The sequence below is a fragment of the Quercus suber genome, unplaced genomic scaffold, assembly GCF_002906115.3.
Source record: "Quercus suber isolate HL8 unplaced genomic scaffold, Cork oak 2.0 scaffold_387, whole genome shotgun sequence".
In the NCBI taxonomy this organism is placed as follows: domain Eukaryota; kingdom Viridiplantae; phylum Streptophyta; class Magnoliopsida; order Fagales; family Fagaceae; genus Quercus; species Quercus suber.
Genome location: NW_027069839.1, coordinates 165048 through 190912, shown reverse-complemented (window position 1 = coordinate 190912; position 25865 = coordinate 165048). Strand labels below are relative to the sequence as shown.

Here is a 25865-nt window from a genome sequence, read left to right as displayed (position 1 = left end):
TTAAGATTTATTATAAAAATATTGTATACGTATCATTACTCTAAACAATATCTTTTTAGTAATGCTAGGAACACTAAAATTTCGCAGTATTCCTAAATTAGCATAGCAAAAAAATGAAAATTAAATTAGAGATATTTTTTTTTGAGAAACAAACACACGCACACACAAGAGAGAGGAAAAGAGGTTTTAACATAAATGTACATCAGAACTTCACTCAAAAGTCATGCTAACTATTAAGGGAGAGTGAGGCACACCATAACTCCATCAAAAGCCATGTGTGCGTTAACATTTTAATTAATTTAGGAATGTTATGTAATTATTTTAATGTTTTGGTGTGTCCAACTATCCATTACATTACTTTTTTTTTTTTTAAATTTTTTATCTATTAACTAATATTTGAGTCCTAATTAATACTCTTATAGTCTAGAAATATCCCTATTGGTTAAAATTTGAGGACCTTGTTTCACTTGGGGGTCTTAAGCGATTACCTAATTGGCTTAGTGATAGGGTCGTCGGCCCTAAGTACCGATCAAAATAACTTCATATTACAACTAGATTGTCTCTGAAGTCATTCTAACTATCGATTGATAGTCTATTCCCATATGATGATTTTGCTTCCTTTTTTTTATTCTAACAAAATGAGAGCCTAATTATATGTAACATAATAGCTTAAATATAATGTAACATAGAATCAATCAAGGGGCTGCCTAACACTCCTTTGCAAATTTAATGCAGAATCTCATAATAATCTTGTGAAGACTTTTAGTGAAGAGATATATAGTTTTTGATTGGCAAAGGGAAAAAAACTAAACAAGATGGTTAGATCGGATAAGTACACGAGTAAAGTGATAATCAAGCTCATTGTGCTTGTTACAAGCATGGAAAATCGGGTTGGAAGCCATGAAGGTAGTGTTGAGGTTTTTTATATTAATGAGAGACAAACATGGAGGTAGGAACATAAGGCTCGTAAGTAAAGTGATACCTTTCCTTTTCTTTTTCCTTTTGTTGCTACTAATTAAGAAATATCTTACTTAGAATCAACACTTGAAAGAGACATCGAAGGTAGTTTCTTAGCACTCAACAAGATCAAGTAGAGGGCCCAAGAAAGCCCTAATGCCAAGGCAACCTGTCCAGTTAGCATCAACTACAGAAAGTCATGGAGAGCTAAAGTACCTGACGATTGCCAACTTGCCATATTAATACTCAATTCAAACGAGTAACTTATTTATTTCCCATAAATGTTTGCACATAATAAAACTCTCTATACATGTCCATGTTTTTTGAACCTGGATTGGTAGGAAATAGATTTGACACCATTGCCTTATGTTCAAAGCAACATTTGGATGCGTGCATTTGAACATGATGTAGCTAATAATTGAACACATAGTCTATGCTTCTATGTAAAATTTATTTACATTTTTCTAAATATCTAGACCATGCATATGTGCATAAATCTGGGTTGATGCCAAAGTTAATTTTTCTATACTCATGGATGCACTTTATTATGCTGAGCTGGTATTTTGAAATTCGTCTTACTTCTTAAATTCAATCAACTAGAACACACTAATTATAAATGCACTAGAGAAGTGTCAACTTTAGGTGGGTTGATTTCCCCTGAAAAAATTGTAAGATTTATGTCAAATTTTCATCTTCATGGGAATTTGGATAAATATTAAAAATAAAGGAAGTTATTGATGATTTAGCTTTTTTTTTTTAATAATTTTTTTTATAAGAAACAAACACACACAAAACAAAGAGAGAAAGAGATTCTAACACAAAAGCATACTACAAACTCCACTTAAAAGCCGTGGCAACTAGTAAGAAATAACTTATACTACACACAATATGCTATCTTAAGTAACATGAGACAATTATCCATTCTGTATTTTTTTTTTTTTTTTGGGTTGAGAAACTTATGATTTAACTTATTTACATGGACATTTGATTGATTAAGAGAGTACTGATTCTTCGCAATCAATTTTACTATTCTTGCATTAAAAGAAAAGAGAGGAAAAAAAAACACCTTTACTATTCTTGTTTGACCTCTTCAAGGTCTTAGGCTCTAATTAGTTTGTTATCAACTCTCCTCTTCCAAAACAAAGTGGCAAACCAATTCTTTGTGAGGCATCAGCCAACAACAATGAGGAATAGAGAAAGAGAGAACAAAGAGATCATCTTTCTAAGGAGAGTATATAATTATTTTAATAATTAATCGGCACAACACATGTCTCGTGTTAGTAAATGCATGTATTATATCATCTATAACGCATAGAACAATTTCTTTTCTTTTCTTTTCTTTTTTAATCTGATTTACCACACAAAAAATTATAAAAAATACATGTTTTCTATAATAAACGTGTAAAAAATTTATATAATGTTTCCCATAACATACTTGTACACAATTACATTCACTCGATGTAACTTCAACAATTTTCTCGAAAGTATAATTGTTTATTATTTTATTGGTTTCAATATATACAAAGATGAAACGATCAAAATCAATATTTTTAGTTTCATGTTATACTATATATATATATATATATATTAAAAAATGTCACATTTTTTATATAATCTTTAATCTTTTAATAATTTATATATTTTGAATGATTAGATATTATTGCCATAATACAATATGTATAAGACAATACTTAAGTATTGTACTTTAGGTATTGTTCCTTAAGTTCTCCTCTTAAGATTCAACCATGTGACTAATTAATTAAAAAATATACTTCCATCTTATGAGAAAAAACTCATATGACAAAATTTTAATAGGAGAATCTAAAGAATAGCAACTAAGTACTGTACCTAAATCTTACCCATACGTACATATATATATATATATATATATTAATTTAAATAGACAAAAAATATTTTTAATTTATAACATTAGACAATAAATACTTTTTGTTATATGCATATATTTTTTTAAGTAAGTTACTGAAGGAATAAAAGAAACATTGTCCACTGCATTAAGTATATATATATATATATATATATTAGAAGAACTTATATATTTGGCTTGAAAACACAACTAAAAATTGAAAAATAATATATACTAAATATATTATCTGCTGGCTTCCCTCTCATTGCCCACTTTAAAGAAATTGAAAAACAAATGGAGACGAACTCAGCTGACATATATATATATATATAAATATATATATTCAGAGTCATGGGTATCACCAACACCCTCAAATGGCAATACGACCTCAATGACTTATTGGCCAACTACTGAATTTGCGCGAGGAATAAGTGCAAGCGGCGCAACAATAATTTTTTACACTTCATCGCTATTCTTCGGGAAAAAATATTTTTAAGGAAGATGAAGAAGAAATTGAACTTTGTCTCCAATAATCTTAGCAAAATTTTAATTCCAAATGTTTCAAATCACAAATTTCAATTATACGTCACTTAGCATTACTGAAATGGATAAAATCATTTGGTTTGAAGAGCAAGCAGGCAAACTTGATAGCATGCTCTTGAACCATAGCCTAGGATTTGCAATAGTCGGGATTGTTGGAATGGGTGGTGTGGGAAAATCCACGCTAGTGAAAAATGTGTTCGATAGCCTTAGAATGTAGATGGAGTTTTCGAGAAGGGTGTGGATTACTAGATTTGCTTGTCGAATATTTTGGAGGCACTACAAGTAGAGGAAAAGATTATGAGTTTGATAATAGATAAGTTTAGCATCAGCCTAGATGCCATTAAAATTAAAAATTTTGTCAGCATCGCTGAACTCTTGTAAAAATTTTTACAACCTTTTTACTTGATATTATTGGATGATATGTGAGAGAATGGTGAATGGTATTGTATAAACTTATCTAATTTTTTTAATAAGTTTAAAACTAAAGTTAATGTTTATGTACAAGTTTCATGCTTAATTTTTTTTTTTAAAAAAATTCATTAATGAATTACAAAGAACATTAATAAATTACAAATACTTAAATACAAGTTGATTGTTTTATAACTTGATGTTACCTGTTAAAGATTTAATATTCTTTAGAGAATAAATCGAACTTAATTTTTTGTAATACTTGCATTTCGTTTTTTGAAAACTCTAAAATGTGTGTGTATGTGTGTTTGAGAGAGAGAGAGAGAGAGAGAGAGAGAGAGAGAGAGAGAGAGAGAGAGAGAGATTGTGTGTGTGTGTGAGAGAGAGAGAGAGAGAGAGAGAGAGAGAGAGAGAGAGAGAGAGAGAGAGATTTAAGAATAATATATATATGTGTGTGTATTATTCTTCCAAATTGATCTATAAGGTTGATGTTAAGGCTTACACCACAAATGTCTGCATATGGCATGAGAACACTAAGTACATTCTCATGTTTGTAAGATTTCAATTTAATTTTTCAAATTACAGAATTTTAAAAATCTTTCACTGGGTGAATTTCTAAATGCTGCTCAATGACATTTTGTGTTTGTAAGGGTATTCAAAAATCAAACAAAGAGATACTTAATAAGATTTTTGAAAGTGTGAGAAGAATAGAAAAAAAAAAAAAGGTAATTTTAAATGTAGCTAATTCACATTGACAGAATTAGAAGTTTCTTCTCTACTCATTGCACCTTACAACTTTCTCAAACTTACATGATGCAGGTCTTTGAATTATTTTAAATTATGCATATTTTTTATGAATACAAGTAATCCAAATTTGTTCGGACATCCTTTGTCAAACCATAAACTGCGTAATTCAACTAGATGCTTCAACTAATCCTTTACTATGACAATCCTGACATCAAATTATTTTACAAGGAAAACAATTATAAAATTGATTGTATAAATATATAATATGACTATAGCCAAAATATTTGTACAACAATATGTTTATGACTACTACTTATTGGATATTTTGGAAGGATAAGAAGTAAAGGACAAGAATGTGAGTATGATAGTTGATAAGTTTAGCATCAGTGTAAATGCCATTAAAATTAAAAGTTTTATTGGCCTCACTAAACTCTTGTTAAATCTTTACAAACTTTTCACTTGAAGGATTGGATGATGTGTGCGATAATGACGAATGATGAATAGTATTGTATAAACTTAATTAATATTTTTTATATGTTTGAAATAAATATTTATGTTTATGTACATGTTTATGCTTAATTTATTGTTGTTCAATTCATTAACGAATTTCAAACAACATTAATATATTATAAATAATTAAATGCAAATTGATAGTTTTGTAGCATGATTTACCTATAAAAGATTTTAAATTCTTTAGAGTATAAATTGAACTTTATTTTTTGTAATATTTGAATTTTCTTTCTTCTGAAAACTCTAATGCATGAGAGAGAGAGAGAGAAGATGAGAATTGATCTATAAGGTTGATTTCAAGGCTTACACCACAGATGTCTGGATATAACATGAGAATAGACAAGAACAAATGTGTGTACTTATATGTAGACAAGGACTCCAAACTTGTTCGAGCATCCCTGGTCAAACAATAAATCACGTAGTTTAGTCAGATACTTCACCTAACCCTTTACTATGACAATCCATACATCAAATTGTTTTACAGGGGAAAAATTATTAAATTGATTGTATAAATATATAATATGACTCTAGCCAAAATATTTGTACAACGATACGTGTATAACTATTATTTATTAGATATTTTGGAGGGACACCAAGTAGATGATAAGAATGTGAGTTTGATAATTGATGTTTAGCATTAGTGTCGATTCCATTAAAATTAAAAGTTTTATTGGCCTCGTTGAAATCTTGTTAAATCTTTGCAACCTTTTTACTTACTAATATTCGATGAGTACACGAATCAGGAAACAAGTTAGGGTTAGAACCAAAATGCAGACCCTACTAAACTGAAGCCCACTGCACTAAATGATGAGATGATCTGAAGGTGATTTTGAGATATTTGCCTTCAGGCATTGTTCCTTTGTGCTTAGATATAAAACAATTCCCTTAAAACTTCAAATTTCATATTGTATCTATATGGGCACTAAACTGCTTGACAACATTTTACAATGCTACTGTGCCATCTCTATGCTTACTTAGAGGTATATTCTTGTTTCCACAAGTAAGAGACTTTTATTTTTTTAATTGAAGTTGTGTGTTATTGTTGCTAACCTATCTTCTAAGAATGGAATCATCTTGCACTAATAGATTTCTGATTCATGGGTTCTCGCATTTGTACAACGATGTATAAATATATAGTATGACTATAGCCAAAAATATTTGTACAACGATATGTGTATAATTATTTCATACCAAAACTATTTAGAAGTTTGGTTAGTTTTGACAACTTTATGCTTAGTCATATATTATCAAATATTTTCTATTTTTTTTATTCTAGTAAAAAAACTTTGTTTTTATTTTATTTTCAAAGAAAATCATGTTTTTGGACATTTCAAAATGGAATAAAGAATGAATAAGGACATGATGGAATTATATGTGCATGTGGAAAATTTCACATCACATGATTTCACAAAATTATTTGATAACATTTATCAATTTTGCACATATACTAAAATTAAAAAAAAAAAAAAAGGTTTATAAATTTCTCATATGCAATGTTACTCAACCTAATTTTTCCAATGATAAATAAAATGTTTAGGTTTATGTGTATGTTTATATAGAGAGGATGTTAATGTTTATGTTTACTAGTAATTCTTTTAATTTTCCAATGATAATATTGCAATGTATAGCAAAAGTTCATCTATTAAAATATAAAATAACATAAAGTTTATTACTCTAAATACATAATAGTACACAATAAAACTTGTTTACAATATTAGAGCATTCACATCTGCTCATCTAAAATCATTTAAAATAGATCTACAATGCAAATTTTACACATTTTGAGCAAAAAACTACCCACATCAGTGGGTGTAAAAATGTCTAAAACCATGTATATATTTCCATGAGCTACAGTAATCGTGTATATTTTCACGGGTACTGTAGCTCGTGTATATATTATTTTACTAATTTCCGTTCGCACCAATTTTTCTCTCTCCATTCCGTGCACAACGTCCTTAGCTCCTCATTTTCTTTTCCTTAGATGCACACAAACACACCCACACACCCACACACAAACACATATCAACACAAAAACACACCCACACACAAACAAACCCACATAGACAAACCAAAAGAGAGAGAGATCGGAGCTTGGTTCGTGGGTTGCTGGAGCTTGGTTCGTGGATCGGCCGGTGAAGACATGATCTGGGTCGCCGGGGCTTGGTTCTGGGTCACTAGAGCTTGGTTCATGGATCGGCCAGTGAAGACGCGATTTGGTTCGTGGATTGGCTAGTGAAGACACGATCTAGGTCATCGGGGCTTGGTTTTAGGTCGCTAGAGCTTGGTTCGTGGATCGGCCGGTGAAGACGCGATCTGGATTGCCGGGGCTTGGTTCTGGGTCGCCGGAGCTTGGTTCGTGGATCAGCCGGTGAAGACACGATCTGGTCGCCGGAGCTTGGTTTGTGGATCGGCTAGTGAAGAAAGGTTCTGGATCCGGTGAAGAACTTATCTGGGTTGGTAGTTTTTTGAGAGAGAGAGAGAGAGAGAGAGAGAGAGAGAGAGAGAGAGAGAGAGAGAGAAGAGAGAGAGAGACTGTTAAGAAAAAAATGAGAAGAGAGAGAGAGGTGATCTATTAAGAGAGGGAGCGCGCATAGGTAGTTGAGAGAAATAATAAAAAATTGAGAAGAGTGAATATTTTATTTGAATAAATGTGTATAATAGACAGATTGATGTGAATGTCTTGTAAAATTAAGTGTGTAAAATAGAAAAAATAAGTTTTGAATGTATAAAATGGAAAAATTTATAAACGAGTTGATGTGAATGTTCTTAGATATATTCATATGAACTACAACAAAATGGAAAGTTGGATTATTTTATAAATACCAGGACTCTTCATTCATTCAGAGCATTAAATTATTTTCTATGTGTTTTTGTGTTGGTGATCATCCACACTCTAACGAGATTACAATCCACACTATTGGGACCTTCAATGTTACTAGAGCTCATGGCTTGTAATAAAGAAAACACAACACCACCATTACCACCACCACACTCCTCTACAACCAACTCATCCACAGTTAACCATTTCATTAATTTGTTGAAAATGATTTTTCAAACCATTAGAAGACGAATTTTAGGTCTTGTTACATTTGTTTCGTATTATAATTGTCATCAATAAATTGGATATCTTAATGAACCACCATTGTTAGTGGGGGTTGGTGGATTTCCTTTTACCATTGATATTTATCAAGTACACGAAGATTTCATATTGCACGAAAAGTTTTAGGAAAATATTAAAGAACTTCAGAGTTGGACTGAAAATATTTCTAGTGGCAGAGCAGTGTTTCTGTCCCAATTGCTCTACATTCTGACTAGATGCCCTTTTAGTTTCTGTAGTCATTTTTTCTTTAGTCTTGTACCATTACATGTCATTTCCTTCAACTACCAACTACCCCCTTTTAATTTCTTCTCGTTTCCTACCATCTGATCTTTAGTTTTGTGCATGTTTGAAGCGTGGCCTACCATCTGATCCTTAGCAATCATGGGCCACCTCATTTGTTCTTTTCCCAGTTGACTCTTACTCTTCTCATCTCTTTGTTCTTTTTGGATTTCTTTGTGGTCCCTCCTTTCTTTCCTTTTCTGAATATTCCTTGCATGCACCGGCCGAGCTTCTTTGTCTTACATGGATGATATTTTCATTGCTAGGAATATGGTTGGACCGAAAGTAGCGACTCTGATAACAGCTCAGAACCTTTAATTTGCTGATGAAATCGAGTCAAAGTCTCGGTCCAGTGATGAAGACGAGGTCCCTTTTGCACGGTATGGTCCCATTGTTGAAGCTGATCCATCTGATCTTTCTAATCGGAGGGAGTTTTGGAGCAACTGTGCTATAGGCTTCATTTTGGACTATAGGAAATTCTCTGTTGGTATCTTCAACACATTATTAGCTCTACATGGCATATCAGAGGCTCGGTTTCAATTGTTGGCAGAGGCTCCTACTTCTATAAACTCCACTTCGAGCACATGGATGATCTTATCCGTGCCTGTAATGAAGGTCCTTGGTTTGTTGATGGAGCTCTCTTTGTTCTAGAAAAATGGAGGCCAAATCTGGTTCTTGGGAAGCTACAACTCAGCTATGTCTCACTGTGGGTCCAACTTCATGGCCTCCCTTTGGAATATCAGTACCCGGACCTCGCTGAGAAAATGGGGCAGATTATGGGTATTTTTGAAAGAGTGGATTTAGAAGATAGTCCACCACGCAACATTAGGTTTATGTGACTAAGGGTTCGAATGGATCCTTGGTCTCCACTGATAGCAGGCTTTATGCTGAGACTGGATGATGGAGCCAGAGTCTGGGCATAATGCAGGTACAAAGAAGCTTATAGTAGCTGCTCTGCATCCTCCCATAGAATTACAGATCAGAATAGGAGTGCTCAGAAACTTGAAGGACCTTGGCAGCTCATCATCAAAGTTGCTGGAGCTAGAGTGAAGAAATTCAATAGATCTAGGTTTGCCTATGAAGCCAAAAACATGCAAGGAGATATCATAATGCAGGGAATATCAAGTTGTACAGCAAAATCATTACCAGTTACCATCCAGGAAGCAATGCTCAAGGCAGCTATCAAAGCTAGGGACTTCGGTTACGATCATTTTTTGTTCCTCTGTGATAGTAGGAGATCTGTTCAAGTCACCAACAGGAGATGTACTCCCAGCTGGCAGGAGAGGATATTTTTGGCAGACTGGTCTCATTTAGCACAAAATGTTTTAACCTAACTCAATGTATGTCCCAAGGATTGTAATTAGTAATGTCGGTAACCTAGCTAAATTGGCGACTAACATGCCAATCCAATGCTGTATGGTCAACTAGACCTTTTTGTAAACTCGATCTTTCTTGAAATGGTATCAAAAAAAAAAAAAAAAAAATCTCCTCTCCAAAACATAATGGCAAACCAATTCTTTGCAAGGAAAGCATCATAAAACGAGGCATAGAGAAACAGAAAAAAAGAAAAAAAGAAAAAAGAAAAAAAGAGATTATATTTCTTTCGAAAATATATCAATTATTTTAATAATTAATCTATACAACACGTCTTAAGTTAGTAAATATGTCAATTATAATCATATATTACACATACATACAATTTTTATTTTATTTTATATATTAAGAAAACCCTCTTTTATCATATGAAACAAAAATATTATAAAAAAATACATGTTTTTATTTTTATTTTTATAATAAACATTTAAAAAATTTATATAATGTCTCCCGCATCATTCCTTTTATCGAAATTATAATTGTTTATTTTATTAATGTGTTTCATTATATACAAAAATGAAATGATCAAATATTTTTAGTTTCATGTTTTACTGCTATATATATATATAAATCATACTTTTATTATAATATTTAATTAATCTCTTGCCTTTTAATATTTCAAATAGTGCCATAGTCAATAATGTATGTATGTATATTAATTTAAATAAGCAAAAAAATATTTTTAACTTATTATAATATAAGACAATAAATAATTTTTGTTTATATATATATATATATATATTTTTTTTTTATGTAAGTGACTCAAGGAATATATGAATAGTTGAAAACCTGGGCCACTATTTTTTATGTAAGTTTTTTTTTTTTTTTTGGGTTAATTTTTTTGACTTTTTTTTGAGCAGAAGTGATAGTTTTAAGTGGGACTGCCTTTATGCATCCAATCAATGCTTCTGATTACAAGGTTGAGGTTCTCGGGAGCAAGGGTATTAACAGATTACCTCCGCTTTTTCCTTTGCTTGTTAAGGGCCGTAACCTCTATAAGATGAAAACTTTTAGACAAATAATGGAATGACAGTACTATTGGGTAAGGACTTTTCCAGAGGTTGGCCTACTTAATGTTTTCTTGTCCACCTTTTTAGCATTGGAGTAATGAATCAGAAAGAATAAAAGTGCTGGCTGAGAAGCATAAACGAGGTACATCAGCAAGACTTGTGAGAGAAATGAAGAAAAAGAAGAAGACATTGTCTTCTAATGGAAGTATGGGATGACCGGATTAAGGGAGGTAGAATTTCTGGATTTTCCTACTTTTAGAATATTAGAAATTCTTATTCACATTTATTTCTGATGATAATTAGGTTCAAAACATCATAAACAATTCCATCGTACAAGATCATCTCAATCAAGAAAGACCACTGCGCCAGAAAAGGAGAAGCATTTTGATAGATATAGAAAAACTGGATTTTATAAAACCTAACTTCTAGATTTTTTTTTCTAGACTTTTTTAGTTTTTTATGTTTTGGGAGAAGAAAGATATAAAAAAATAGCAAAAATATAAATTTACCTTTACTTTTAAAAGAGATAGGTAACAGAAGATAAATGAAATTTACTTCAAATAAATAAAGTGCCAATTTTTAAACTATAAATATGCAAAATATTTTTTAGACATATTACAAGTGGACAAAATGTAATTAATTTGCTCTAATTTTTTCAATCTTTTTGGTGTTGGTTGAAGCAAAGCACCTAGTCTTGCTGTTCTCTCGTTAATGAAAAGTGAAAACATTGGTTGAAGCAAAGCACCAGAGTATTTTGTTCCTCTCATTCTCAAGAACGTGCTCTCTTTGGTGGGAAGGCTTTGACATGGCTGAAGATATCGCCTTCGTCCTCTGGGAAAAATTCTTGAACTCTCTTAAAGAGGCAGAGTCAGAATTATCTACTAGCTTCCCTCTCATTTCCTACTTTCTAGAAATCAAAATACGAATAGAGAACGTAAGTTTGGCAAGTTTATGCTCGCTCAGTGTCGACAACACCCTGAAATGGCTTTATCAGCTCAATGACTTATTGGCCGAGTGCCGAATTTTTGCACTGAAAAAGAGCAAGCGGCGAAACAAGAACTTGTTACAGTTCATCGCTCTTCTTCTGGACCTAATATTTTTCAGGAAAATGAAGAGGCGATTGAACACTGTCAATGCTGAGTTTGAAAATTTTTTACGAGAGACATGGAATGAAGAAAAATCGGTTGGAATTGATTACACAAATTTCATCACACTTCGACATACGTATCCTGAAATTAATGATATGGATCAGAACATTGGGTTTCAAGAGCAGGCGGACAAACTTGAGAGCATGCTCCTGAATCAGAGGTCAGAATTGTTGAATATCGGGATTGTTGGTATGGGTGGCGTGGGTAAGACCACGCTCGTGAAAAATGTGTTGAGCAGACCCAGATTGCAGAAGGAGTTTCCAAAGACGGTGTGGATTTGCAAACCGGATGTTTGGATGGATGAAGATGAAAATACTGATACTTTAACGTTTAAGATTTTAAAATATGTTGACCGTTTTTCTGATTTTTTCTCCCAAGAAAGGCACTTTGTAGTATTGGATGATGTGTACCACTTAAGGAATATAAATTGGGGTCTCATTTGGTTACGATTCACCAATCTTGTTGCGCTTATCGTTACCACAAGGGTTCCGGAAGAGGCTGAGCATATGGCGGGTGGCAATATTGTTAAGCTAGAGCCTACGTTAACCAAAGAAGCTTGCTGGTCCATATTTGTATCCAACATTAGAAGATTTTTTGTCGAAATAAAGTCAGATCATCAGGGTCCTCCTACAATATTGAACAAAGATAAAGATAATCATTGGGCCATGTTGGTTGATACTATATATAAACCCCACGGCCATGCCATGATAAGGTTCGAAAATTCAAACTTAGAGAAGCTGAGGGATGAAATCGTGGGGGCTACTGTCAGGGCCTCCCTTTTGCTGCCAAGATGCTCGCAGAATTCATCTACCAACAGTTGTGAGTACTTTCTTCTTAGTTTTTCTTTTTTCTTTTTCATCATTAGCTTCTGCTCTCTCCACTCTCTCCATCTCTCGTAAGGAAAAACAAAATAAGAGTGCATATATTTTCTTAATTCAAAAAGATTTGGATTTCGCAAAAGTAAAATTATCTCCAAATATAAGAACAAGATTATTAATACGCATGTTTTATCGGCATTTGTATTTTCATAAAATTTGGTCTTTAGAGTTCATAAATCATAGTATTACGTGAAAATTTCTCATGTTACACTACGTACCAAAGGATGATATTTTGATAATTCTATTATTTCATTATATGATCTGTATCTTTCTAATATGCATGCCAAATTTAATATCAATAGCATTTTATTTAAAATTCAATTCTTAAATTCATCTTATATATAATTTTATAATACAAAAATTTGAAAACTAAATATTTTATTGATGAGATAATTATTATTTTCTGATTATTTTAAAATTTTGCAAACACAAAAAGTATAAGAAGAAAATGTAATTCAATAGTTGATCTTTTAAAATTTTCACATGATAATAAAAATATTGAGTTGTGTAAGTTGTAACATTAATTAAACTTAAACAACATACCTGTAACTTGAATTTTTCTTTCAAAAATAAAGTGATAATTTTTTTTTAAAAGCCAAAGATTAGATTCTTGCTTATGTTACCGACATTCTTTTCTTGCTTAGTGATAACAAGTTTACAATAAGTAAAGCCTCTCTAAAAAATGTAGACATGCATATGCTTTAAGAGNATTAATTTGATCCTATTTAATTTTCTTTTTTTTTTTCATCATTAGCTTCTGCTCTCTCCACTCTCTCCATCTCTCGTAAGGAAAAACAAAATAAGAGTGCATATATTTTCTTAATTCAAAAAGATTTGGATTTCGCAAAAGTAAAATTATCTCCAAATATAAGAACAAGATTATTAATACGCATGTTTTATCGGCATTTGTATTTTCATAAAATTTGGTCTTTAGAGTTCATAAATCATAGTATTACGTGAAAATTTCTCATGTTACACTACGTACCAAAGGATGATATTTTGATAATTCTATTATTTCATTATATGATCTGTATCTTTCTAATATGCATGCCAAATTTAATATCAATAGCATTTTATTTAAAATTCAATTCTTAAATTCATCTTATATATAATTTTATAATACAAAAATTTGAAAACTAAATATTTTATTGATGAGATAATTATTATTTTCTGATTATTTTAAAATTTTGCAAACACAAAAAGTATAAGAAGAAAATGTAATTCAATAGTTGATCTTTTAAAATTTTCACATGATAATAAAAATATTGAGTTGTGTAAGTTGTAACATTAATTAAACTTAAACAACATACCTGTAACTTGAATTTTTCTTTCAAAAATAAAGTGATAATTTTTTTTTAAAAGCCAAAGATTAGATTCTTGCTTATGTTACCGACATTCTTTTCTTGCTTAGTGATAACAAGTTTACAATAAGTAAAGCCTCTCTAACCAATGTAGACATGCATATGCTTTAAGAGGAACACTTCCAGATTCCAATCACGTAACACTAGCTACCATCTTCTCACAGAAAAAATAAAAAAATAATAAAAAACCCAAATAAAAAAGATAGGAATCTTTCTTACGCTGCCGCATTCCATTGAGCTATGTATATAGGTACAGCCTCTCTAGCCAATGTGGACAATAAATGGCTTTTGAAAGCCATAACCTCTCTTCCATGTGTGTGTTTCTTAAAAAAGAAAAAAGAGAACCATATACCATACAAAATAAAGAAAATATTTCATCTACATAATTGAAATTAAACAATTAAATATAATAAGAATGAAGGAATAAAAATTACTTTAAGTTACTGGACAAAAGCACGTATATCTTGTAAGACCAATTTTTTTTTTTTTATCAAATTTTATTGAAGTAGGAAATTATAAAAAAAAATTATTAAAATAAGTTAAAATAAAGATAAAACACTTAAATTTCTTTAACTTTTTTTTTTAATGTCTTGAAAACTTGTTAATGGAATTTTTCTTATAAGAACAAAATATATTAGCAATTTTCATATGCACCAATAAAAAAAAAGGAATAAAAAAGATATAACATCTATTTGATGCAACCACAACTAGTATAACATATTAAGATGTTAGAATTCTAATTTATTTAAATAAATGATGTCTAGGATTCTCATATATAATATAAGACAAAGGAAATAAATAAAAGGTAAAAGTAAAACCACCCTTAAATACTTTTTTTTATTTAATTATACAAGATTTGTAAATTAGGTACATCATATTCACGTAGGAAAATGTTGGGCTCAAAACCGATTTGGAGCTCTTTCTCCAATCTACTATGGGGCAGCTGAAGAAGCCATTTAAATATAATTTTAGTCACATAACTTTTTTATGAGTCATATAATTAATTTGTTTAAATAGTACACATAAATAGTCTTAAAAACCATCACATAATGGTTCAAAAAGATAATTAAATATATATTTAAAGCCAAACTTTATTTATTGAGGTATACACTAATATCATATTAATTTCAAAACTACCAAAAACAAACAAATATCACACTAATTATATATAGTACAAGATATTTAAGTAGTAAGTTATTATTATTGCTAGTGTATAACTTGTGTATATGCACAACACAATTAAAGAAAATTACAATTACACATATATAAGGATTTAAATTATATTCTCTCTCTCTCTCTCTCTCTCTCTCTCTTATTATTATTTTTTTTTTAATTTCTTTTGGATATACACATGAGTTTACTCTTTGTTTTTTTTTTTTTTTCTTTATTGATTTTTTGATGATTTATTTATATTAGACCATTCGTTTTTTGCACTTCATTAACTTGCCTAAAACAAAAAAAAAAACAAAAAAAAAAACAAAAAAAAAAAACTTAAATAAGACATATGACACAAAATTAGACAACAATTAGAATTCAATTTAAAACCTAATTGGATTTTCTTTCAGTTTTACCTATTAATATATATATATATATATATATATAAATTATAGAGAAGTAATGTCTTAGCTTTTAATTTGACTATTCCACTCTCTCTTTATGAAACACCCTGAAAATCCACCTATAGCATAGTAGATGGAACTTAGAACTTTGAGTTTGATTCCTCAACTCAATTAGTAGTACCTCTAGAGTCCACTTCTACTCCATACTACGAGTGAAAGAGAAAATGTAAAGACTATTATTAAAGCAGCCAAGCGAGACTTACTATATCCATGTGAATTATATCCCCAATCTCCATAAATATGAAGGAATTATTCCATTACCCTTTCCTAATCATTATTGTAAGGTTGAAATTTATCAACCATCTTGTTGGCTTTATTCTGTACCAATTTGCTTATAATTTAATACTTAGTAACTCTATATTTAAGTGAGATTCATGTAAGGGTAGTGTGTGAAGAGAGTGTGAAAAATTGCTCATCTTTGTGCAAAGAAGCAGAGACTCGTGGCTAGGACTCGCGACTGACTCATGGCTTGCAAGCCGCCAAATGCTGTGCATGTGAGAAGCATATGAGAAGGTGAAGGGTCATGCTAGTTGTCGCACTACGAGACAAAAGTCCCAGGCTGGCTAGGCCGTTACCTCGTGACTTGGACAAACCATGAGGCCAAACCATCAACTTACCCTGTTTGGCAAAAACTAACTCTTTGTATTCCAAACACACACCACTATATATAGACTCTTATACCCTCGAAATCAAGAGAGCTTCCAGAGAGAATTTTGTGAGAGAAACCCTAGAGAAAAACAAGATTGCCTCATCCTCAATTTTCACTAAGAGACTCTACCAATTCCTCTACTCTCTTCCTCTCCATTGATACATCCTTGAGAGGTTATTGACCAACTCCTTTTCTCATCACACCTACGTCTGTGAGAATGTACATTCGACGCAACCTTGTTAGAGCAAGAAGCTTGGAGGGTTTAGGTACATTGGGTAGATTAGGCTTGGAGGGTCTTCTGCTGTTCATGTATCCCAACTACATTCTTTAGTAAATTATTTACCGCTTGGAGGGCGGCGGAGAGGTTTTATGCCAAGAGCTTCGATTTCCTCTTCGATAACACATCGCGTGTTGTCTTTGTGTTTGCATCTCTCTTCATTTATCTTTGCCTTTTATTTTCTGTTGTGGATGTGATTATAATTGGCTTAGATTGTTTATCAATTCTATGATTGGTTTATGTTTATGTTCCGCACTTTAATTATTTGATATTAAGCTTGAATTGATATTTTGTAATTGGGAGTCTAAACGTTCAAGGGTGTTTTACACACATATTGAACTTTCAATTATTATGATTAATCAACTCTCTCTCTCTCTCTCTCTCAACCAATCTTTTTAAGGTAGATGTTTAGTTGAAGTCGTAAGTAATTACTTTTATTATTTATTATTATCATAAAGAAGTGATGTCTTAGCTTTTGATTAGACTATTCTACTCAAATATTCTGAAAATTCATCTATAGTGTAGTAGATGGAGCTCAAAACCTTTGAGTTAAGATATTTAGTTATTGATTAATATATAGTAACATACTAACATGATTGAAGATTTTAAATTATTAAAGTTATTGGAGATTGAGGTAAGGTATTGTCTACATTATAGAAGTTACTCAATTTCGGTTTTGTTTTTGTTTACTCTCCCAATAAAAGAGGATCAAACTTGAGAATTCTTAATTCCCACTCAGGACAATGTCTAGCGGCCCTAGCCCAGAAATCCAACTTTCACCTCTGAGGGGAAAAATAACAACAAGACCGTTAAAAAGCCTAGAACTATAGATCCTCTCTCAGCTCAAGCTCCGGAATCCGAGATTGCTCTGAGTCGCCACATCTGATCTATGATCATTCAGATTGATATATATTGTTTACAAGAATGAAGAAATCCAACTTATGTTGCTGTAATTTCAGGTTCTATTACATGCTAGTCTTTTTGTATTGCTGAAATAAAAGTAAGTTCATCAGTTGGCTTTGACAATTGACAATGGGAGAAAACCTAATATATATGACAATTCACAATATAAGCAAACGCTGCAAACTCTATAATATTTTAGAGCATAGAAAGTTAATTGTCAATAAATAATGTAAAGTTGTGATTTCCAACTATATTGTGTTGGTTTTAATTTTGTGCCAAATTTAATTGTAATTTCTTCAATCATTTTTTCTTTGTATGTATATATGTGAGTTTATCTTTAAGGGATAAGTGTGAGAGATCGGTGAAGAATCAAGTTTCAAAATTTGAATCAATGGATTTTGCGAGTAGCTTGTGAGAAGCAATCCGTGAAAAGGCCATGTGTGAAGCACATAATTGGAAGATGAAGAGTTATACTAGGCTGTAATTTTCGCGACTGCCTCTCGAGAAGGGCCAACATGTGAAGGACCCGCAAAAGTTTCTGTTTGTCAAAAAGTTGTGTTTTGCTTTACCTTTTCTTTACCCATACTATATATACCCTCATTACTCACGAATTGTAAGAAGTGCTTTTAAGAGAGAAAACCCTAGAAATATATATTTGAGAGTTAGAGATTATTATACCCACAACCATCTATACATTTTCTTGTGGTTTTCCTCAACTCTTGCCTCTCCATTTCTAGATCTTTGAGAGGTTGCTAACCCAAATACTTATCACACACATTCTGAGTGTAAAGTGAGATTTTGGTATTGCTGGGAAGCATTGGAAAGAGCCATTCATTGGCGGATGCAATCGGGCTGAATTGCGGGATCATGAAAACTAGATAAAATAAGACTCTGAGAAGTCAGTTGGTAGTAGGAGCTTGGAGGGCTTAAGTACATGGGGTAGATTAGGCTTGGAGGGTCTTTTGTTATTCGTGTACTCCGACTTTATTCTCTAGTAGATCAATTTCAATTTTATTCTCGGTATTATCTTGCGTTTGCATCTCTCTTCCCTACTCTTTAAGCTTTCATTTTATTGTTGATAATGGATGAATATAGTTTAGGGTAGTGTTATCGGCTCATTGTGCTTATTTACTCTTGATCTACACTTAGTCTAAGTTAGAGTAAAAACAATCTAACTGTAATTTTTAATTGGGGGTCTGAACAAATTCTTGTATTTTAACACAAATTGTAGCTTTCAAAAAATATTTATTGTTGTCATTTGAATTGAATCTTAGATGTTGTACATGAGAAAATGCCCCCACTTTGTACCACTAGCAACATAGACAAAGGCAGCTTGTCACTCTCATCCATTGCTTCATTGCCTTATATTAGTTGAGCATTTGGAACCTAAATATTACAAATATAAAATCAATTCTCTATATTAACACTAACTTTGAGCTTCAAACATCTTACCAAAAACGCCGTACACACTAATTCACTAGTAAGTAGTAAGCTCTACTAAAAACCTAATAAATAAATAAATAAAAAATAAAAAAAATAAAAAAACATTGTACCTTAGGTTCACCAGCCTTAATTCCATTAACTTGATATGACTCGTGACATCTCTGCTAGATTTCCCTCCACCAAATTTTAGCATAAACTCGACCTACAATAACACAATCGGAGATATTACATCCAAAATTAGCGTAAAAAATATAAATTTGAGGGAAGCAACAAGATTTGTTATTCTACTTATGACAAAAGTGTCGTTTATGATATGAGCTTTTTGCTTCTCAACGAAGTTCTTGTTCATCAAAGAAGTAAATGCTTTAAATCTACTTATTATTATTCTACTTATGACATGTAGCATACAAAAGCTCCACATTACTTCAGAGAAAGGGAGGGAATGTAGAGGTTGTTTAATAATTTAAGATAAAAAGATTTATTGTGTAAATTAAGAATGTTATGAAATTATTTTAACATTTTGGTGTGTCCAACTATCCATTGCATTACTTTTTATTTTTATTTTAAATTTTGATCTATTAGCTAATATTTGGGGCCTAATTGATTATCAATATACATATATATGGGTTGAGTTCAAGTTATACCTGGTGTAACTCTAAGAAATGTTACATCACTCAATATTTTTTAATTGGATGTGAATATTGACAAACCCACCGTTAGATTACATTATCTTTGTATATTCTTCATGCTTGCAAAATTTCAAGGTGATCAAAGATTAATAACCATGTCATCAATTAATTGTTAAAATTCAAATTTTTGTTGTTTTAAATAATGCATAAAAGATGAGTTCATAGATCAAATGGTAAATAGCATCCGATTGATATGAAAATTGGCATGCATGTTAAGGACATATAGAACATATAATTCAACGGTTGGATTTTCAAAATATTAATTTAATAATAAGTTATTGGGTGGTATAACATTACTTAGAGTTACACCACTCAATATTTTTTAATTTGATGCGAATATTGACAAATCTACCGTTAGATGACATTATCTTTGTATATTCTTCATGCTTGCAAAATTTCAAGTTGATAAAATATTAATAACTATATTTTTGGCTATAGTCATATATACACATATATATATATATATATCAAAGTTATTAATTCCGTTCCGTTCCGACCGGAATGGTCGAAAAATACCATTCCAGCAAGTAAACTGGAATGGTATACCCCCTTGTTCCACCTTGGAACAAATTCTGGGTCATTCCGGGGTATTCTAGCCGTTTCGGGTGATTTCAAAAAATACCCGCCGAAATTATGGATTCGGTCGGAATGAGTTTCATGTGAAAAAAAATTGACAGAATACAAGAAAAAATCTTATGAGCCACGGTGAGGGGGAAAAATAAAAGGAAGGATGAGGAGGTGAGAAGAAAAAAAATCAAGAGAAAAAAACAAAAGGAAAAAGAAGATAAGAAAGAAAAAAAAATCAAGAAAAGCTCACAGTATGGCTGTATGCTTCCTCTTAGAAGTTAGAACCCATGTCTTTGCAAAGACTCCACCAGAACCCAGCTCCACCAGAACCCAGCTGAGAAGATCTTTGAGAAGTGAACTTGAGATGGCGTTTCAGACTTTTAGCAAAGTACTGGGTAGTGTTTTATTTGCTTTATTGAGTTGACCACACAATCCAAGAAATAAGAAAAAAAAAAGATGAAAAAGTATAAAAAGTAGAAATAGAAAGTCATTGAAAAGACAATCACATGGGGTTGGTAATTTCTTGGAAGCTTCATATTTTACAACACCCAACATCCATGTTTATTTAAAAAAAAAAAAAAAAAAAAAAACCCCAACTATTCTGATTTAATTTTTTTTTAAAAAAACCATCTAACTATTTGGATAAGTTGATTAAGATTTCTTTTCAAACCTCTCTATTGAGTTTATTAGTTAATGTCAAAATAATTGTAATAATATATGTATATATATATATATATATATTAGTAGGTAATTCCGAAACAGTATAAAACGGTACGGCGAAATAGGCCGGTACCAAAATATTCCATTCCAATAGACAAACCGAAACGGTCACCGAAACGGTATTCATAACAATGATATATATATACTTGGGACCTTTTTAATACGCTTATAGGTATAGATATATCCCTATTGATTAAAATTTGAGAACCTTGTTTAACTTGGGGGTCTTAAACGGCCACCTAATTAGCCTAGTGGTAAAGTCGGCTCTGAGTGCCAATCAAAACTTCATATTGCAACTAGATTGTCTCTAAATTCATTCTAACTTTCAGTTGACAGCCTATTCTTGTATGATGATTTTGATTCCTTTTTCTTCTAACAAAATGAAAGCCTAAATATATGTAACATAGTAGCTTAAATATAAGGTAAGAATGTAGTATAGAATCAATCAAGGGGCTGCCTAACACTTCTTCGCAAATTTAATGCAGAATCTCATAGTAATCTTGTAGTGAAGAGATCTATAGTTTTTGATTGGCAAATGGTAAAAAACTAAACAAGATGGTTTCCAGATAGGATATGTTAGGACATATGTGGTTCACTTGTTAAGAACATATGTCATTCTTTTATGTAATTGGCTAATCCTTTGACAAAATGCACTTCACTTGTAATTGGGTAGTTCTAGGTATTTTTAATATTTCAAGAAACAAAGTTTTAAGATCAAGTGTTGAAGTCATCAAGTTTGTCCAAGAAACAAGTTGAGAAGTGCAAATTCATTAAAGCTTGATAGCTGGCTCAACAGCTGCATCTATCGTGCTTAAGAAAGTTGTTTCAGCCCCGTGTGCTCAACACCTGCTTGACAACTGCTCGACACCTTCTATCTGTCGAGGTTTATGAAATTCAGAATTCTGATATGATTTTCTTGGGATCTGTGTTTATGTGTTTGGGCCTTCTTTTCTCCTAACCTTAGACATATAAAAGGACTGTTTTAAGGACCGTCAAAGAGTACACAAGTTGCACAAATATTGAGCAAAGTCTGTTCAAGCAATTTGTGACTGGAGACAAAGTTTTGCCCTAGTTCATCATTCTTGAAGAAGTTGCTATGTATGTGCACCTTTGGAATGAACTGAAAAACTTTGCAGCTAACAACCTTCTACAATTAGTGATTGAAGTCGCATACTGGGATCTGTGCATTGGTTAGTCACGTACTTGAGAGTCGTGCATCAAAAGGGAAAATTGTCACTACAAAACAAGTCCAATTGGGTATTGGGGTAAGGGTTCAATTATAGGTCGGTATAAAGTACTGGGATTCCTTTACTTGTAACCGCTTGTTGTGATAATAGTGGAATTTCGAGAGTAGTGACCTAAAAATCACCCGGTGGGGTTTTTGCCGTTAGGTTTTCCCTATTCGTAAACAAATCACCATATCAAATTTATTTTCCACTGCACTTAGATTAATTGGTGATTTGTTTGTGCCACCACGCGTTTGCATGTTAATTAACTTAATTAACTGGTTAATTGGTTAATTGGTTAATTTATCACAAGGGGTTAATAAGTTTTTGGCCTATCAAGTAGTATCAAAGTAGGCACACTCTGATTAGGTTTAATCTTTGCTGTGTTGATCCATTGACCCCTGTTGTCATGGCTGTAACCGGCTTGAGGAGATCTTTGTTTTCAAATACATCTTGTTTTTCTAAACTCTATTTGTTTGAGTGTTTCAAAAAATACAAGTCTAAAAGTTATTTGAATTCTCTTGTAATGACTATTGGAAAAGATCTCAGTTTGACTAAGAAGAAACTAGATTGTCTCAGAATGAAAATGTGCAAATGAGTTAGTCTGAGAAGAGTAAAAATTAAAGGCTTAGCTTGTAAAAGGCAGATGAGAGAAAGTACCGTTCCCACTGATCTGTCATCTAAGCACGAAGTGTGTTTTATGATGAAGTCTGCATTTAAAGTTATAGACACATGTTTGTGGTACCTTGATAGCGGTTGCTCAAGACACATGACTGAAGACCGATCTCTCTTCAAGGTTTTCGAGTCTAAGAAAGATGGCAATGTTACTTTTGGTGATGAGAGCAAGTCACAGATTAAAGGGAAATGAATCATCCCTCTACCTAGACTGCCGGGCATTGCAAATGTTCTTCATGTAAAAGGTCTAAGGGTGAATTTGTTAAGCATAAGTCAGATATGTGATCAAGACTGCATGGTATTATTCTCAAAGGGAAAGTGTCTTGTCATGGATGAGTCTGGAAAAAAGCTCATTAGTGGTGTTCGCACTTTAGACAACTATTATGGATTGGTTCCTGATGCTGATATTGTGTGCAATAGCATTCGTTTGCCTAATGAAGATCAGTGGCATCAACGAATGGGATATGCTAGTTACAAACATCTTTCTATTGTATCTAAGCTTGAATCAGTCTTGGGGATACCAAAGTTTAGTAGAATGAGCAATGTGGTGTGTGGACCATGTCAGCTTGGAAAACAGACAAAAGCTAAGCATCCAGGTACTCAAACATCAGCTACAACTAGGCCATTGGAACTTCTACATTTGGATCTTATGGGTCTAACTAGAACCGAGTCTCTTGGTAGTAAGAGATACATCATGGTTGTGGTAGACGACTTCACTAGATACACTTAGGTCATTCTCCTACGATCCAAGTCTGATACTCTTGAGCACATCGAGGTTTTATGCACAAGACTGCAGAATGAAAAGAGCCTAAAGATTGATTGAATTCGAAGTGACCATGGTAAAGAATTCGAGAACTCATATATGGAGTCCTTTTGCACAAGATCAGGTATATCTCAAGAATTCTCTACTCCTATTACTCCTCAGTAGAATGGTATGGTAGAAAGAAAGAACAAGGTTATTCAGGAGATGACCAGAACCATGTTGCATAACAAAGATGTGGCTAGAAATTTATGGGGAGAAGTCATTAACACTGTATGTCATACGGTTAATAGGGTGTACTTCAGACCCAGTACCAAAAAGACTCCTTATGAGTTATGAAAAGGAAGGAAGCCAAATGTGAAGTATTTCAGAATCTTTGGAAGTACTTGTTTCATCCTCAAGGATAGAGAGAATGTGGGAAAGTTTGACTTTCGGAGTGATGAAGATATATTTCTAGGTTACTCTTTTACAGGCAAGGCTTATCGGGTATACAACAAAAGAACTATAAAGGTAATGGAGACAGTAAATGTTGTCATTGATGAGTCTTCAGATTCCAGTTCTGAGAAAGGCAATGAGGAACTCCTCAAAGAAATTCTTTCTCCTGAGCCTAAGGAAGTTCAAGACATTGTTGAATAAGAACCTGTATCTGTAAGTACTCTCAGTACTCCCAGTGTTGTGGAAGACTTTGCAGACATACCCACTTCACCAGATTTTGAATCTCATGAAGAGAAAGGACCTTCCTCTAGGATTAAATTAAATCATCCTCCAGAAGTTATTGTGGGATACATGAATGAACTCACAATAAGGAAACGTACAGTTGATAAACGTGTTGCTAACTTTGTGTCTTATCCTTGTTATTTGTTATAGGTTGAACCCACGAAAGTTGAGGAAGCATTACAAGATGAAAGTTGGGTCGAAGCAATGCATGATGAACTACTTCAGTTTCAGAGGAATGATGTTTGGACTCTAGTACCTAGACCGGAGGGTAAGCACATCATTGGTACAAAGTGGATATTCCGCAATAAGATTGATGAAGAAGGCAATGTAATCCGCAACAAGGCTCAGCTTGTAGCTCAAGGATACTCACAAATGGAAGGAGTATAATATGATGAAACATTTCCCCAGTTGCCTGTATGGAGTCTATTAGAATTCTTCTTGCCCTAGCATGTCATCTAAAATTCAAACTTTATTAGATAGATGTTAAGACTACTTTCCTGGATGGGCTGCTTAAAGAGGATGTCTATGTGGCTCAACCAAAAGATCATTGATCCACACTTTCCGGATCATGTGTTGTAACTCAAGAAGGCACTTTATGGGTTGAAGCAAGCCCCTAGAGCTTGGTATGATAGACTCACACAATATCTAGTGTCACATGGGTTCACAAGAGGAAAGGCTAATCAAACTCTCTTCATTAAAAAAGAAGATGGTGAGTTGATAGTTGATCAAGTCTATGTTGATGATATCATCTTTGGGTCGACTAAGGATGAACTTGCTCATGGTTTCTCAAAACTCATGCAAGCCAAGTTTGAGATGAGCATGATTGGAGATCTGACTCACTTCCTTGGATTGCAGATTCATTAACAAGGTTCAGGTATATTCCTATCTCAATCTAAATATGCTAAGAATCTTGTGAAAAAGTTTGGTTTAAAATCTGCTAGTTCTGTTAGAACCCCTATGAGCCCAAATGTTAAACTCATTGTAGACTTGTTAGGCAAGAGTGTTGATCATTCTCTATATAGAAGCTTAATAGGTAGCCTTCTTTACCTTACTACTAGTAAACCTGACATTAGTTACAGTATTGGTGTGTGTGCTAGATATCAGGCTAACTCCAAAGAATCTCATATGACTGTTTTAAAAAGAATTATAAAGTATGTCAAAAACACTGCTGAGTTCGGTGTGTGGTACAATAAGGACACAAATGATATCTTAGTTGGGTATTTTGATGCGGATTGGGCTGGGAATGCTGATGATAGAAACAGTACATCAGGGGGTTATTTTTATGTGGGTAACAATCTTGTCTCCTGGATGAGCAAAAAGTAGAACTCTATCTCTTTATCCACTGCAGAAGCTGAGTATATTACTGTAGGTAGCTATTGCACCCAACTCCTTTGGATGCAAAAACTCCTTCATGATTATGGTATTTGTTAAGAGCATCTCA

The 25865-nt window shown here is 32.5% G+C and overlaps 1 protein-coding gene across 1 annotated transcript; it reads left to right on the top strand.

The window, feature by feature from the left end:
* The first annotated feature begins 11597 nt into the window (after window positions 1-11597).
* LOC112024843 (putative disease resistance protein RGA3) lies at window positions 11598-23140 on the top strand. Its single transcript, XM_024057490.2, has 2 exons — window positions 11598-12759; window positions 23001-23140. Exons 1-2 carry the CDS (start codon window positions 11598-11600, stop codon window positions 23138-23140), a joined length of 1302 nt encoding a protein of 433 aa, XP_023913258.2.
* The last annotated feature ends 2725 nt before the right edge of the window (window positions 23141-25865 follow it).